The 17,792-nt window shown below is 40.4% G+C and overlaps 1 protein-coding gene across 2 annotated transcripts in view; it reads left to right on the top strand.

Moving 5' to 3' along the window:
• LOC138604980 (endonuclease V-like) overlaps nucleotides 1-17,792 on the top strand; it is a 98,793-nt gene that overhangs the window by 46,783 nt on the left and 34,218 nt on the right. For both annotated transcript variants that reach the window (XM_069677033.1, XM_069677032.1), the window contains exon 8: nucleotides 6,348-6,417. In XM_069677033.1, coding sequence (XP_069533134.1) covers nucleotides 6,348-6,404 — 57 coding nt within the window. In that variant the 3' untranslated portion in view covers nucleotides 6,405-6,417. The remainder of the gene's footprint in view (nucleotides 1-6,347; nucleotides 6,418-17,792) is intronic.

Raw genomic sequence — 17,792 nt, 5'->3', positions numbered from 1 at the left:
CAATGTATTCATTTCACCACCTACCATTCATTCTCAGCGTCTTCATCTATGGTATTTGTTACAAACTAAAACTAAACTTGGAACATAAATAAACAGGCATACACCGTCATTTTGTAACAGATAACATTTAGTTAACAGTCTAGACAGACACATTCTGTACTTATGGATAGCCTATAGCTTTGCTAACCCCTGTTGGCCCGGAGCTACTGGGCTCCGACTAGCCAAGCTAACTGCTAACGCTAATCCGGACCCAAGTACCTCCGGATTAATGTTGCTGAAACAGACCGACCATAAACAAGTACATTCATTTTTCCGAAATCATGAGTAATCGTGATCATGGGAGAGATAGTAATGTGTAGCTTCAATAAAATCCACTTTTATTAACGATTTCAGTATGCTAATGTCGAACATGACCGGTACCTACCTACGAGTAGGTCAAAGGGGATCGATCAGCGCGGAGCAGAAGGTTATATCATGGCAGAAAAAACCACACACACACAACTGTCCAATCAGAGTCCTCCTGTGTTGTCTGTCATCTGTATCCGAGGTGATTTGTCAAATGAGATGGCTGATGTCTGTGCACTTGACACAGACGCCGGACGATCATACTCTGCTGCGGTTCATCATTTATATTTATTTTTATGAATGTACAATACATTAAAAAATACATATACATATATATATATATATATATATACATATACAAATACATTAAAAAAACATCAATGTTAATTAGAACACTTAATTAATAGTAATATTAATTGATTAATATTGAATTATTATATTATATATTATTAAATACATAACATAAAACAATATATGTTTTATTTATTTTTTCTCATATTAATATATTATTTATATTATATCAGCTGATGGAGTATGAAGAGATATTACAGTGAGAATGAGTCAAATACTCTGAATCAGACTGAGAAATTCAATTAATCTCGATATATTGATGATTAGAAACATTTAAATATTTCAATGGAGTTCCTGGCTTGAATGAATGAAAAGATAATCATTAAATATAGTTTAAATGTTTAGAAATATTCTCTCTGTCTGTGTGTGTCTGTCGTCTGTCTGTCTGTCTGTCTTGTGTGTGTCTCTGTGCATGTGTGTCTGTGTGTGTCTGTCGTCTGTCTGTCTGTCTGTGTGTGTGTCTGTCGTCTGTCTGTCTGTCTTGTGTGTGTGTCTGTGCATGTGTGTGTCTGTGTGTGTCTGTCGTCTGTCTGTCTGTCTGTCCGTGTGATTTACATTGGAGTGAATGGAGCAGTTGAGCGCTACTCTTGTCGGTTACAGGCAGATAAATCAAAAACCATAAGTCCTACTGATAAAATAGACAGATTGGGAGAAAGAAGACAAGTGTGGCTACAACTTTGTGAAAAATCACTGTTCTACTGTGTAATTTGTGGCTGGGGTCGTCACGGAAAGAGAGAATTTCTGAGAGTTTTTTTGAGTAGTGTGTCTCTGTTGGCCCAGTTGATCTCGGTTGCCGCGGTGATGGTTGTCGGAAAGCCCTAGCAACGACCACAGCTGGTGTCTGTGACAGCTGATGTGAGCGTGATTTCTGGCTCACATTTAGGACGTCAAACTACTGCCATTTCTTCAAAACCAAACATGATATCGGCAAAATTTCTTCACCATCAAGCCAGAAAGGCCTTAAAGAACACAGACATAAGTTTTTGTGGTCCTAGCTTCTAAAATGTGGTAATAGGAGCGAGTTAAAAACAGGTGCAGTTTCGAAAATCCTGGAAAATCCTCCTCCCGATTAACATTGGAGTAAATGGAGCAGTTGAGAGCTACTCTTGTCGGTTAGGGGCAGATAAATCAAAAACCGTAAATCCTACTGATAAAGTAGACACATTGGGAGAAAGAAGACAAGTGTGGCTACAACTTTGTGAAAAATCACAGTTCTACTGTGTAATTTGTGGCTGGGGTCGTCAGAGAGAGAGAGAATTTCTGAGAGGTTTTTTTGAGTCTCTCCACTCTGTCAGTTAGCTCTGCACGAACATTCCGCAATACACACCCATTATAAATCCTGAATTTTTCCAAAATAACTCACCATCTTTAAAGGGTCACCGTTCAAAAATGAAACATCGTAGGAAAAAAGTTCAAATACAACTTAAATAGACAAGACCCGTGCCTACATTTTAAAGTTTGAATGGTGTTTCTAGGTGAACGTAGGCCAGAGCAGGAGATGTTTGAAAAACGTTGCAGATTTGCGAGTTTTTTGTACCTCGTCCCATTCATTCCAGATGGGAAATTTGTCGCAGTTTTTCGCATCTTGCGACGTGAAAAATTAATATTCTGGAGATAAAAATAATAGCACATCGAGTCCGACCGAGCCGCACGTTTTGATATATTTTTTGTTTGTGTGCGCTCAAAGCTGCGGGGCAAGAAAACGGACGAAAAACAGAGGGAAGAATAATAAAAAGAGGCCCGGGGAATAACAATAGTGGGCTGTGCGAAGCACAGCCCACAATGGACACCTATAGCTTTGCTATAGAGGTGTCCATAGTGGGCTTTGCGTGCACAGCCCACTAACTATAGCTTTGCTATAGAGGTGTCCATAGTGGGCTTTGCGTGCACAGCCCACTAACTATAGCTTTGCTATAGAGGTGTCCATAGTGGGCTTTGCGTGCACAGCCCACTAATGAAACAATGTAAATAATAATGTAGAGCAGCAAATAATATTTTGTGTTTTGGTTTAACGTAACCGTGCTGCACAAAGCTCCAGCAATACATTATGCTAATAAGACAGGAGATATTCCCTCAATGACAGTGTACATTTTTGTTTCCAGCACCAAGCTACTGTCGATATAACAGAGGGTGTCAATCATTTATAGCTAACAAAAACAGGAGTAATAACAGACGCTGTGATTGAGGGATGGCTTCAAAAGTATTTGTCAGAAAGCTCAAAACATATACCCAGAATCTGTGAACCTGTGGGCACAGTGAAACTGTAACAAGGAAACATTCGGTGGTGGTGTCTGGATTTTTGTCAGCTCACCATGTCAGAGGATTTGGTGAAAAGATGATTAGCATTTTAAATTTGGGGTTTCATTCTAGCAGCTGTCTTTGTGACGTTCTTGCTTGCTATAAATGAATAGTTTGGCATGTTGGGGGAAACGGCGTAGATTGTTAGAGGTTTGGAAGAGACCATGGATGCCACCAATGTTTGTATCCTCCATTATTGAGCCAACCTGCCTGCTAGCTTAGCCTGGATTGAAGACACCGAAGAAACAGCTTACAAGAGGTACAAAACATCTAGCGAGCAGCCCCTCCTAACTTCTGTACTCCACATACGACCCATAATGCATAATGTCTCATAAGCGTGTTTCCTAAAATGTGAAGCTCTTGCTCTTCATTACAGGAATCATACTTTTTTTTTTCTAGCTAAAGAAATCTAAAATTATAAAACTCTTCCTAGATTACTTCAATAAGCTTTCACCCATCAGTGATTATTACTGTGCAAAGGGTAGGGTCTATTGGGTAGCTGTGGCTCAGTGGTAGGGTCAGTGGTCATTTAATCGTAAGGTTGGCGGTTTGATCCCCAGGTGCTGCAGTCCACATGTCGAAGTGTCCTTGGGTGAGACACTGAACCCCAAATTGCTCCCAAATGCATGGCCATCAGGTATGAACATGTGGGAATGCTTAGATCCTGATTGGAGATTGGCAACGTAGCCTCTGCCATCAGTGTGTACATGTGTGTGTGAAAGAGTGAATGTGATATGTAATGTGAAAGTGATTTGAGTGCATACATTTACAATTTATTCAAGTCAAACTGTTTCAATTGCTGTGATTTCATAAGTCAATAGACAGGCAGACCTGTGTGTGTACTTATCACACTACTCAATAAGAATGCTTCTTTATTATCTGATGTTTCTACAGCAAAACTTTCTGAACAAATCAGGGGACATTTTTTTTGACAAACCCACATATTAGAACAAGCAACTTTTCCATTTAACAATAATGATAAATGCTAAAACATAAAGACACTCTGTAAGAGAAGTGGTTACATTGCTGAGCGAGCTTTAGAAGCAAAAGATGCACACGCTGAAATTTGCTGATCACAGTGGAGGTTTATGGAACCCAAAGTTGTGGTTCAACAGACTGAAATTGTTGCTAGCATGGCTGAAAAGAAAATGCTATAGCAAAATAAACACTTTGTGGTTTTGCTGATGTAGATCAAAGGGTCGTCTCTGGGATTCTGTCTCTCAACAAGAGGCTGACAGATGGCCCACTGTTACTGTTGTTGTGTTGCTCGGTGTGTGAGTGTCTACATGCAAGCAGAGCTCAAGCAGCTTTGAGGCCCCGAGCAGAATTAGTCTTTATGCCACTATGTAAATAAGCCGTCTCAAACCTGCTGTTCTGTTCCTGTCTGCTTGGAGTTTTCCAACATTTCCCCAGCTGTTGCTTCTGCCCGGACCTGCCTCTAAATTCACAGCATTTTTGACCTACTAGGCTGGAAGCAGCCGTCTGTGCAGAGACATTAATCACTACAGCAGGTTAGCTTGTTAGCCACTGCAGGTTAAACACTGTCACACTGATTCTGATCATCACTCTTTATATGGAGAAGTTTGAACTAACATATAGTAATGAGTACGATTCAACATCACGGTGGTTTCTCTTTCATTGGTACAAATGTGTCTCGCTACCATAACACCCATACACCCCCCCCCCCCCCCCCCCCCACACACAGACAGGTCCTTTCCAGCAATTCCCATCTAAATGACATAAGCAGCATCAGATGACCGTGTGGAGCAGTTTGATCAGAGGAGACCAGCGTTATGAAGTCAAACAGCTGCTTTGAATCAAAGCATTGATCAAACGCTGGTGTGTGTAACTTCTGTTTGATGCTGTTGGGGAAAAGGCCGCACAAATTGGCCAAATTTGATCAAACTGGACTTTATTAACTTCTTAAACTTTTTTTCCATTATGGCAGTTACAGTTTCCCTCTTCTCCCAGTTTGCAGAGATTTTATTTTATTCAGTTTTTATCAGTCAGCAGAGATCCATGCAACAGAATGTTAAAGTGACAATACATATTTGTAACATGGTGCAAAGGTGTTAAAGAGTGTCATAAAACATGTATCATTTTATTTCATTTATTTCACCATGCTTCAAAAATAAGATCTGACATTTGGGTTTAGTCAACAGTATGGTCCATATCTCAACATTTAACATCCTTCGAAGAACGTTTTTCAAGGCTGACTGCGTCACGGCGGTGCGTGGAAGGCTGTTCCATTACGAAGGCTCCTTCGGATGCAGCCGACAAATGTGTCCTCTTTTTGCCCTGCCACGAAGGATCCATCGGGTGCATCCTTCTTGGCCCAACTTATCCCGAGAATCTTTATGCGCCAATTCAAGAAAATATCGACATATACTATGTATCCGCTTTTGGCTTAAATCTAACATCATGCATCTCCACCCAGAATATTCATAATGACATACTGAAAATAGAGGAGTAAAATAATCACTGTACAAATGACCCAAATGCTTTATAATGTTAGAATCTTACAGTGATACTACATGGTTTACAAGTTTACAACAAAGTCTCCATTGTCACATCATTTAAATAACTTGAACCAGTCCCAGATATTCCATTAATGTCAAACAGACAAAACAGTTGAGTGAAATTGAATTAAATTATAATATAATGGGAAATATTTGGCTATAAAAGATGAATCCCCAGAGGACATCTCGCTCTAATCCCAAAGTCCCTAACTGGTGATTTCAAACTGATAACTTCCTGAGAGATCAGCTGATCAGCCATGAGTACAAATTAAAGAGATGAAGCCATCTTTTAAGAGTAGACTCCCTGAATGACCCTAAGTTACATTTAAACCCATGGTTTGCCTTTAAAATGCCAAGTTGCTTCATATTTTTATAGCATGACTCTTAGTTTGTTATAAAGCATCATTCTTTAAAGAGTAACCCAAAGCAAAGCTTTTATACTAAATAGTTCATTTTTGTCATTTGTGAAGCAACAAGTGAGATCATACAACAATGTGTCTAATGCAACTGCTGTGATATCCTAATGATGTTTAGAACGCAGCGCTGCCTCCTAAACGTTTGCACAAACTGTCACACATTTATGTTGTTTGTCAGATCTGGCAGCAAACAGAAGACCTCAGTGTGTTCTGTGTAAAGTCGCAGTCGAGGCACTTAGTTTTAATTTCAGACTTGAGAAGAACGTGTTCGGTTTGTAAGCGGGGTTTGTGCTCACGCAGCTGAGAAACTGAAGTAACTTTGCGACTTCTTAAATGCTAAATCTCTCACTCGCTTTTCTTTCTCGTTTTCTCTCTCTCACTTTTTTCCTCCCTTCATCCTCCCTCTCCTCTTTCACAGGCCGACTGTCGCTCCAGAGAATACCTTCGCATACACTTCCCAGCTGCAGATACATGAATCACAGAATGAGGTAAGTGACAAAATACATCAGACACAAGTGGGTTCTCACAGTACACACACTCACAAATAAGTTGTAAGTGTGATACCTTGGCACGGCAAGAGAGGAGTGTTTCACGCAGTCTTAAAATAAGCTTTCAAAGCCACAGCGAGTGACTCATGGAGGACTTTCCCCGAATCTCAAAGTAAATTCTAGTTTGTTGGTAGAAAGCCTAATCATTCTAATCTAATTTGCTGTTTGAATTAAGTAAACTTATTTCAAAGGAGGATAAGCGGATGTCTTCTTTCTTCATTAGAAGCTGGAGTGATGTGAAGATGGAAGGAGGATAAAACAAGATAATTATTAATCAAAAATGTAAAATGAAACTCAAACAAACACGGCTATGCACACATCGCACAGGCCTCTGTAAGAACATCATTTTAATGTCCTCTCGCCTGGCAGCAGCAGAGAGCAGTATGTTCGTCTTCTTGTGAATGTAATATCAGAACAGCACTGATGTCTACTTGGACTCAAGTGTGAACTAAAACTATTCAGGTGGGTTAAGGTTAAGGTCACTGTGACTCCTAGGAGAACGCTTGGGGAACATTTTATTACATCTGGTGTATTTATTTTCTAATCTTTATGAGAGAACGATGCAATCCGCGATCCTCAAGGATCGAGGATAGGATAGGAAAGGCACTTTATGGTCATTGCAGAAAGAATACAATAAAACTTTGTTTGACACAATCCTTTGCAGCATCATTACAAAACCTGGTCAAGTATACACAGTATATATATGTATAAAGATCTCTCGCTATATGCATATAAATATAATGTTGTGCTAGATTTGAATGAATAGATAGTAAGCAGTATTACCAGTATTACCCGAAATGAAGCAGTCCAGTCTTGCAGCCTGTGTGAATGAATATGTTTACTGTTACTGCAAAGTGAATAAATTGTTTGATTTGTATTGATCGTATCAAGCTTTTACAGAAAGAGAGAGATGTTCCCTGGTAACTTTTTCCCTCCGTTTAATGTCTTCTTTACGTATGCCAATGTTTTGTTTTAATGTATTGTTCCCTATTCAGTTACACTGTGTGGGAAACAATGATGGATGTTGACTGGTTGGCGAAGGCACACAACCACAAGGCAGTGATTATAGTTTAACTTCATTCCCTCTCAGCAGGGAGGTCAGAGGTCAGCAACAGATCTCCTGCAGATAGTCGAAACTCTTCTTTTATTTGCCCAAAGATGTGAGCTTGAACCCTTGTACCCAGTTTCAGTGACATTGGTCCATCCTGCTGCAGCAGAGGGGGGGGGGGTTTAAGAGTTTTAGAGCCTTTGACAGGTTCTCTGCATTATCAGAGGATGTGGACGGGGAAGAGGCGAGCCAAGGACACCCGAGGTCAAGCAGAGACGCACAGGCAGAGAGAGAGGGGGAACGATGAGCAGAGAAAAAGCCTTTGATCCTGTGATTCTTATCTGAAATAACAAGCAGCGCTGCACAGTCCAAACCTACCTCCCTCATTACCGATCAAAGCTGCAGACCGGTATCATACACAGAAGATTCCAAATCTCAATCATCATTCGCCCTCACCCTCCAAAGGGTTTTCAAATGTGCACAGAATCAAACATTGAGGATCGAACTGCAGCTGCGGGTGTGAGCTCACACTCGCAGGTTTGTTCACAGCTGCTCACACGCAGCCACACAAGGGTTGCGCACTCTCACTTCCCTCATGAACCCCACTGGGAAACATAATGGGATGTCCGTGTTCATCCGCTCAGAAGCTCCCTGACGCAGTGAATCCTCTGAGCGCGCTCCGCTCTTTGATCAGCCTCTCTACAAAGAGACTGAGACAGGGAGAGAGGCTTTGTGCTGAGTAGGCGAGGCTGTAGAAGGTTTCTCTCGGCCTTAACCCAGCTTTACCCTCTCACTCACTCACAGACCGCAGGCACATTCGATCAGACACACCGGATCTTTGCAACGGAACACCTCAGGCATGTGATACCTTCATTTACGTCATGGAAGGACTCGTGTCTGTGCATCATTATCACCACACTTGCTCTGTTTTTGGCAGGTACATGACGAAGATGTTACCGTGATACCCCAGGAAAAGTTATTTTAGGCAAAGTTTTTGGAAAGTAATGTAACAACCTGAAAAGTACAAGCATAGTTATTTTCCTGGATTTTTTTTAGGACAGTCGAGTCTCGAACTTAAATTGCCAACCTGATCTCACAGAAATACATTAAATGACCACCACTTCTAAACACTGCAAGACATTGTGGTGGCACCAAATGTGTTAAAATATCGTGCTGACACTTCAGAAACGATGTTGGTGTAAAGAGCACATGGAGAAGAAAAAAGCCTTTCTAACACGTGTATACTTATGTAATTCTATTAATCTGAAAAATGCTGGAAGCTACAGTCTCCATCTCAGGTCCAAACTACACTGATTTTTATTAAATACATTTGACTGGTTAAAAAATTTGGGTTGCGATTCGTCATCAAGGAGGTGGTGGGTCCTGAGGCGACACCAGCTGAGAACCACTGCGCTAGATTGTACACTGTAAAAAATGATTTTTGATGGTAGCAAATAAAATCCATGCAAATTGTGTAAGTTATACTAAAAGTATATAAGTAAGCAAGTGAAATATGTCAAAATGAGTGAAATCCACCTGCATTACCTAATTTTCAGCAGTAACTATTGCAACCAAAAATGATGTAATAAAATCCACCCAAAGATATCGGGCATGTCCTGCAAAGTGGGCATGCCCAAACTTTTGTTCTGGGCTGCAGCCAGGGTGAGATTCATCAGTGTTCGCCAGTGTCGTGTGCCATCAGGGTTGAAATTAAGATTCATGTTTTGCTGTGTATCATTGAATTAATGTAAGTGGTTATATATTTATTAGTCAGATAGACCAGGCGATTTGTAGTCGGAAATTTAAATAAAAAGAAATGTAAATTTGTAGCCCTCTCTTGGTGCTCACACTGGCTGACTTTCATGAACATTAACACGAGCAGGCTAATGTTGATTTGAATTTTTTTTTATTTGAGCATCTTGAATTTCAACAGGCTGCACGGTGTTGCAGTGGTTAGTGCTGTCGCCTCACAACTAGAAGGTTCCTAGTTTGAATCCCGGTACAGACGGAGTGGGCTTGAGTTTGCATGTTCTCCCTGTGCATGCTTGGGTTCCCTCCGGGTTCTCCGGCTTCCTCCCACAGTCCAAAGACATGCTCGTTAGGTTCATCGATGACTTTAAATTGCCTGTAGGTGTGAAAACTTGTGTCAAACTGTGTCAAAAGTTATTATTACTCATTTTTATTAAGTAATTAGTTGTGTAATCTATTAAGAAATGTTAAGTACATTTTATCTAATTTATTTTAGTGTATCATAGTTGTTAAATTTAGATACTCTTCACTCAAAACATAGGATCAAATTTCATATAAAGTGCAAATTGTTACCCCAATTTTATTGAGTAGATTCTATAGGTTGTTTTTTTATAGTGTAGTTGTTTCCCTTTTTTCAAGCTGATCACGTGCTCATGTCAACATCTCATTTACTGGTCTGTTCAATTTGTGTCAGGTATCAGGTGCTGGATGTACTGTGGTGAATCTGATGCCTTTGGTTACAGCGTGTTTATGTTAACTAGTTGTGCATTAAAGAAGAGTGGCTTAATGTGCCAGAAAAAACATCTTCAGTGCTCAGGTTTGGCAGCCTTACTAGAAAATAAAATACTTATCTGCAAAAATAAAAGACGATGGAATAAAGAAAAATCAGAATCAGGATCAGAATCTGTGTTTATTGCCAAGTAGGTTCACACATACAAGGAATTTGTGTTGTTGATTTTGGTGCAGAACAATTAACACAGAACTCGAATAAAATTAAGTAAAAGACTTAAGAAGAAATAATTAGTGGGCTGGATTTCACGATAAATTCTCAACATATTGAGGGACTTAAGTTTCACAGCCTGGATAGACCCTGAGCTGGCTGTTTGACACTGTTGCACTAATCTTTCAGTAGAAGCCAGTCACAAATCTGCCTTAAGAAATTAGAGCTTTCTGTTTGTTCACCACAACTCTAACTTTTCATTTACTGAAAGTCATGGCTGTGTTTGCAAACTGCTGTGACTCTGGGGGGGTACTCTGATTAAATGTATTAAAGCCTTAGGCCCTGTAAATATACAAGGAGCCTCATCCACCTTCATTAGACATCATAAAAACTGTGATGCAGACTCGCAGCGCTGAGAGGGGGAAAGCACTGGCACAGAGGGAGGGAGGGAGCGGGTGATCATGGACTGAAGTGATGACGTGGTATACAACTTAGTTTGATCATGAAGCCTGTGCTCCGCTCCAGCTCTTTGTCAATCAATCAATCAAATTTTATTTGTATAGCGCCAAATCATAACCAGGGTTATCTCGAGACACTTTACAGAAAGAGCAGGTCTAGACCGACTCTTTGTTAAGTTATTTAAAGAGAAGCCCAACATGAATCCACCATGAGTAGCACTTAGCAATTCGGCACATTGGCAAGGAAAAACTTCCTTTTAACAGGCAGAAACCTCGAGCAGAACCAGACTCATGATGAACAGCCATCTGCCTCGACTGGATGGGCCGAAAATGGGATAGAAGGAGATGCAGGACAGAGACAGGCAAAGAGAGCAACAACAACATATGTTCTTGTTACCACAACAACATATGTCCTTGTTACATGAACAACAACAGACACATACTTATGGTTACAATGCCAATAATAGTGGTAGACTAGGGTGAAGATTGGCTAAATAAATAAATAAATAAATAAATAATTGAATAAATTGTGAAATATATGAAGTACACAGCAGACTGGAGTCTCTGTGACAGATCCACACAGATCGTTTGTGTCCTCCCCACGCTGCGTAATTATAAACTATGACGAACTGATGGCAGGTTACAGCTCCTGCTCGTGTCATTCACAGCATGTGGAGACGTACTTTATACTTTATAGTAGCTATGCGCAGAAATATGGACAGGTCATAGATTACTTTTGTGTCTTGCTCGCTCTTTGTTGACCTGTGGGACTGCAGTTATTTTCACCATGAGAGGGGTTATTTCAGGTGTTATAAATTCCTGATATCTTGGGTTTATCTTGGATTACAATAGGAGGATTATGTGAATGTTTCTTCCCTCTCAGCTGTGTGTGACAGAATCCCTGACAGGATTTACTTATTCTTCAAATATCATCGCCACCATCAGCCAGTCAGCGTCTGTCTGTCACTCTGTGGGTGCGAAGCCATATCCATGTCTGCTTTAGACTTAACTTTTCTGTTATATAAATGTAGACTGTGTTTGGCCTTGGCAGAGGTGTGCGCTCTCTGAGTACTTTTCAGTTTCTGCTTTTTGTGTTTGTTTGGAGATGTTCAAGGAAAGGAACAAAGCACATTAATCATATGAAAATTGACCTCCCACAGGTGGCCATGGGAGTTTTTGTATAATTCTGTCCAGAACTGAACTGAAAAAAAAACGGTGATAGCTGGAGCCTTTATAGTTATTGCCTTTCTGTGAAGAGTTTGCATGTTCTTTCTGTGCATCAAGAGTTCGCTCTCTTTGGTGAATCTAAATTGCCTGTATGTGTGAATGTGAGCCTGAAAGGTTGCCTGTGTCTGTCTCAGCCCTGTGATTGACTGACGATTAGTCCAGGGTGTACCCCGCCTCTCGCCCGATGACAGCTGGGATAGGCTCCCCCGTGACCCTGAACAGGAGAAGTGGTATAAGATAATGATGGATGTGTTTCTACATTCAGAATAGTTTTAGATCAATCATGTGCAATATTTGTTTAATAAATAATTAAAAATACTTTTTAACTTACATAACCTCTAAATGTCCTTATTTTCTGGGGGATTCTGGGGGTATAAAGCACATAAAAATACTCCAACAGGGCTCCTACCCATCCTGGAAAACCTGGAAATTGATTAAAATGAGCAAATATCCTGGAAATAATTTATGTTGTCCTGAAAATTTTAATTATTGCACTCAGGAAAATTGCACTCAGATCGCCTACGTAAACCTATGTGTGTATTTTTTTTTTTAAACTTGACTGTTGGTAGGATAAGCTGTACAGTATGAAGCTGTACCTGGTTAGGGTGCAGTATTGAAGCAGCAGATGTTAGCAATGTAAAGTGAGCAGCTAATAGTTATATTCCTGTCAGTACGAGCACACGTCATTTTATGTTAAGCATGTGAAATAAAATGGATTGTTTGTTTAGATGGTGATTGCAATGCTAATTTCCGTTAGCGTGCAACTAAAACACCTGATTTTTTTACTTAAAATTACTTGATGATTTTTTTTTCAATATATTTCGATGTTCTTTCAGGTGTAACTTGGATAGATGTGTGCTTAATGAACGACTTCGCCCCACCATTCCGCGTTTTACACAGAAGACTGGACATAACAGAGGTGTAATAATCCCACCTTGAACTGGCAGTGTGAGACACTGCATCATGCATCATTAAAAAAAGGAGGAATAAAACTGGGGTTAAATGTGTCAGTACTAGGCCTAGCTGTAAATTAAATTAAAAAATAGAAATGAAGAAAGACAGATGTCGGCCCTGACAGAGTTCTGAGGGCTACAGCATCTGTGAAAAGTGTTTGTATCGCAAAAGCTTTAGGACCTGAGAACTCTCTGAAACAGTTTGTTGGTGTCTTCATTGTAAAGCATTTTAGCTTTTTGAAGGATCTGTTTTGTCTCTCACCTCCGCTCTTCCCTCATGGGTCGTCCGTGTGCAACCAGGCAAAGTTGCACTCACTTTTTCTCGTCAAGAATGAGAAGGGTGAAAATCAGTCTTCACCGTAGCTCCGAGCTCTACAGTAACAGTGTTCACCTGCAGATCTCAGCGAGCGGACAAAGGCGTGTGTCCCTGGGTGGCAGAGGAAGAGGGAGAGAGTTTCTGTCAAAGTGAGAGGAGGATGACATGAAAGACGGAGCTGCAGGAGAGGAAATGAGGAGGTACGAGAAGAGGAGGGAAACAACGGGGGTGCGGAGGGAGGGAGGGGAGAGGAAGAGAGGGGAAAATCAATGTCAGAGTGTAGGAGAGGAAAAGAAAAGAGTCGAGGGAAGAGGATAAAAAGGTATCAGTGGTTAGAGTGACAGACTGAAACGCTGCCTGTTTCTGCATTTATCTACTTCTGCTATTGATTTATGTGATTTCACTATACAAATACAACACGCCATCAGCTGGTCTGATTTATTCTAAAGGGCAGGCTGCTTCTGCCGCTTTACTTCTACCCCACGTTGTTGTTTCTTTGCTGTCTCCAGTTCATGTTTTCTCCATTTACAGCAAGTTGGAAAGGTCTGTCTATGGATCCTTTTATTATTTGCTGTATTGAAAATTTAAGTAGATCATGTTTCTGTGACATTTTGAAGTGTAGGTTTAGTTCTGTTTGCTTGATTTTTCAGTTTGCATTTCATCCCAAAAACAACAGAGAAAAAAACAGGAGAAATATTTCTTGATAGACTCTGTCAACAGGTGCAAGAGGAAGCACTAGTTAGGGTCGTTTGAATAATGATGGAGCAGGTTTGTGTCGTAACATACACAAACATACACAGAAAAAAGTTTTGTATAATTCATTTAACGTAAAACCACAATGCAAATGAAGCTTTATGTGTGGCCGTATGTTTTTGTTCTCAGTAGCTACATTTACGGGGAGCCTAATGTTCAGATGACAGAATAAAAACGCTGCATTTAACAACTAATCAGAAAAATGATTTCCATTCTGATTGAAGTTTCAGTAAGTTGCAGAGCAGCAGTTAAAAGCTTTTCATGAAAAAGAAAGAAATGATATTATGTAAATAACTCTGCTGTGATATTTCTGCACGCCCTCTTGACGGAAATGCGTAGCTCGATATGTTGTAATTGAAACTTCTGCACAGAACAGATAAATATCCGTCTATATGGAGCTGATCAAACACAAGGAGATATTTCTGAATGGGTCTGGCTGACAGGTGGTCCTTTAAGAAGATGTCTTCCACTTTTGTCACACAGCTGTTCCAAACAAATGCACAGCCCAATGTAAACACTCAAAATCTTCAAACACAAATATTTCAGGAAGAGAAAAAAAGTATGGAGTTGGTGTGCTGGAGCCTGCAGCTGTCAGAGGGCTGACACACAGAGACAGACAACCTTTACGGGCTATTTTAGAGACACCAATGTCATTTCTGCTATTTGCTCTTTTTTTTAAACTAATATTAGTGGAATTTGACTCATTGAATAGGATGAATATGACGCTTGGGTTATGTTTGAGGTACATTCAGGGATTATTCTCTCAGATTCTGAAACCACTGCCACATAGTCCCAAACTTTGTGATTATTTCATTTAACTTCATGCTGTTATACAAACTCAATTGCCCTTTTAAACACCATTTCTAAAATGTCATGGACAATGTTGTGGTGGCAGCCGCACCAAGGTTGGACAGATGAGCTCTGTTGGGAGCAGACGCGCTCATTAAAAAGTTAGAGTGGTACAAGGACACAGCTTGTTGTTGGAGGAACTATTCAGCTCAGTATTAACTGGAGGAGTGATCCGCAGAGGCAGGGAGTGTTTGACGCCCCCTCGGCTTCATTCTTCCTCCTTCAGAAACTCCCACCGTACGACACCGACATTACTTAGCTCCATCACCTAATCCCACCTCACGTCAGGGGTGTTCAGATGAACCTGTTATGGTTAATGACCGGTGATTGAATGCATTTTTGTAAAAGGTCAGATCATGTTTGACTTCAGGCGGATTCTTCAGTCAAGAATGAAGCTGATTTCTACAGAACCTGGCAGGTGTCAGCTGGAGGACTTTATGGGACTCAGAATTTTGCCAGTCGAATCAGATTTAGCTGTTTGACACAAAGCTTTGACTTTTTTTCTTTTCTTTCCAAGTCAGAGTAAAATCAAACTGCTATATAAGCCCACATGAGTGTCATGTTTTACCTGTCAGGCGCACAATTATCAGTTTTCTAGAACAGCAGCTGTTTGCTTCTTACTTCTTACTCCTTAGCTTTTACACTAGTTTCAAGTTATCTCACTATATAATTTAGTCATCAGATGCCTGGATCTTGACAAACACTGAGTCACAGTTAAATATTTCAGTGCCCATCAGAAACCTCATGAGCAATGAACGCTGTCGAACTAAAAACAAGTTAGCTGCAGCTCAGCTCACAGCACCTCCTGATGTATTTTATTAATTATCTTATATTGTGTTTCATGTGATTTATCTGTTTTAGTCTATTTTTTAGCATTGTACAAGAATGAGGCTGTACAGATTGATTAATTTAAGTGGAACTGGGCACTGAGTTCACTGCAGCTTCATTCAGCATGATGTCGGTTGATTTGATTTGTTAACAGGGGTTTGGTTTATTGATGTTGTGTTGAACAACGGCAACTTCGGGAACAACAAACAGAATAATGGCTAATGCCAAAATGTAGATTCAGAGCAGCGCGTAAAAAAAGTGATTCAGCAGTGTTGAAGTTAAAGAAGAAACTGATCACACCAGACCACAAGCCAGCAAAAGTGTTTTTATTTCATATAAATTCTACTTTTAATTTGTAAAGAGGTGGTAATCAAAGTGGTGGTAATCTCAAAGTTGTAATCTCGAAGATCTCAGTTTCGTTCTCTTTGGCAGCACCTATGGCGATAAACGGTAACTGCTTCCCAGATATCCAGACAGTGTCACATGTGTGACGTCCACGGTTGGCTCCGGTTGTAACTCTTGACTTTCCTTGCTGCCTTCATCTGAGCGTCGAATTTGTTTCTTTTTCTTTGGGTTTTCACAAATTTTTGATGTTGTATCTGTAGTCATCGATCTTTCCTTTGTTTGTTCAGCCATAGTAGATTACTGTTTACTCGCAACACTTGCAGAGACCAGAAAAGCAGCTGCTTAGCTCCACGTACCCTCTCTGGCTGACCAACCACTGCTGGGTGATGGAAAACGCGTCGCTAAACTGAGCGCCAGCAAAGGCTTTCATCAGTGGGCCATAGGCTCAATCACCATTGTGTTACCTCATTTGGTGATACATAGTGATAAGTAAAGAGTTAATCTGCAGTTGGTTAATAGTAAACTTTCGTGTACCCAGTGTCTTCAATTTGCTAGATCATTTTGTGCATGATTGCGCACGTGTGTGTGCGTGTGGCCCTTGTGTCCTGTAGCCTCTGGCAGACGCTGACCCAGACTGTGGAGCAAACAGCTCTGATGCCAGCTCTGCTTCTGAGGGACAGTAAATAAAACATGTTCAGGTGATTCAGGGCCTCAAAGCTTTAATCATATTTTTTCGTCTGTCTGTCCCTGACTCTCTGGACCTCTGTTCTCAACTCTTGTTCTCTCTCTCACGCACAAACACAGCAAAGCCAAAAGGCCAAAGTACATGTAGAGAATTAAAGTAAAGCTTCAATATTTGTCAAGTCTACCTTTAAGATGAATTTATTGTTAGTAGAAGCTGAAACATGAAGACGGATTATTTTGGTTTATTGCAACTTTGAAGTATGCAGTTGCAAACCTGGGGTTTGCAACATCAGAAATGAAATGAAGATGGGGCATAAAACACGAGTGACAATCAGACAGGTTTCAGATGAACCCCCAGCTTAACCAAACCAACTAGGAAAAAAACAAAGCAGGGCTTCACTACATTTTGAAAGCGTTAGATTATTTTCAACATTTCGAGAGCTTCTCCACTGTAACTCAAGCCCCGCTCCCTTTTCCTTTTACGCTGATTCGGTGAAGACATGTCCACAAATGCATTAGTCATAAGTATTGATTATAACTATTGCATTATAAGAACACATTCTGAGAGAAGTGTGTGCTTTCTATTTTAGAAGTTACCTGGCTAACCTGGTTACCTGCATGATGCAAAACCTCTACCTGGACTTTGGCTTCTTGAGGCTGCCGTCTGACTGATGGATGCTGCGTATAAAACCAAAGCTAACATTTCTCTCCCATCCATAGAGGTGTATGTTACTCATTTGGTTTAATGTGCGACATATGGACAAGTTGTGACTGTTTGTCATCAATTCAATTGAATGCCACTTATGTGGGCCTGTTTTTTGATTTTCAGTTTGATCAACTTTTCCACAAAGTAGTTTGAACTACTTTTTCTAAGCAGCTCAGAAAACAAAACTTCTGCGTTGGCTGTAGTTTAACTTCTTCTAATGTGAAGTAATTGGCAGCTTGCAAAGTGTTCCTTTAAAGTAGCTCCCCAAACACTTCAGACCGCGGACAAACAGAATTAGAAGTTGCTTGTGAGCACACTGCCGAGGAGCTTTTAGCAGCTTTAGATGATTTTCCCGGAGTTTCATGGAGACCAAAACAGCTCAGATCAGGTGGCCAACAAGAAATACTGCATATGTTCTGGATGTGTAAACATAAATCTTGCCAAAACAGTCTGATGCCT

Source organism: Semicossyphus pulcher, unplaced genomic scaffold (genome assembly GCF_022749685.1).
Source record: "Semicossyphus pulcher isolate SPU_LCO1_2020_fin unplaced genomic scaffold, fSemPul1.0.p SCAF_27, whole genome shotgun sequence".
Taxonomy (NCBI): domain Eukaryota; kingdom Metazoa; phylum Chordata; class Actinopteri; order Labriformes; family Labridae; genus Semicossyphus; species Semicossyphus pulcher.
Note: the sequence above shows the minus strand (reverse complement) of the source record. Positions and strands in the feature narration are given on the sequence as shown.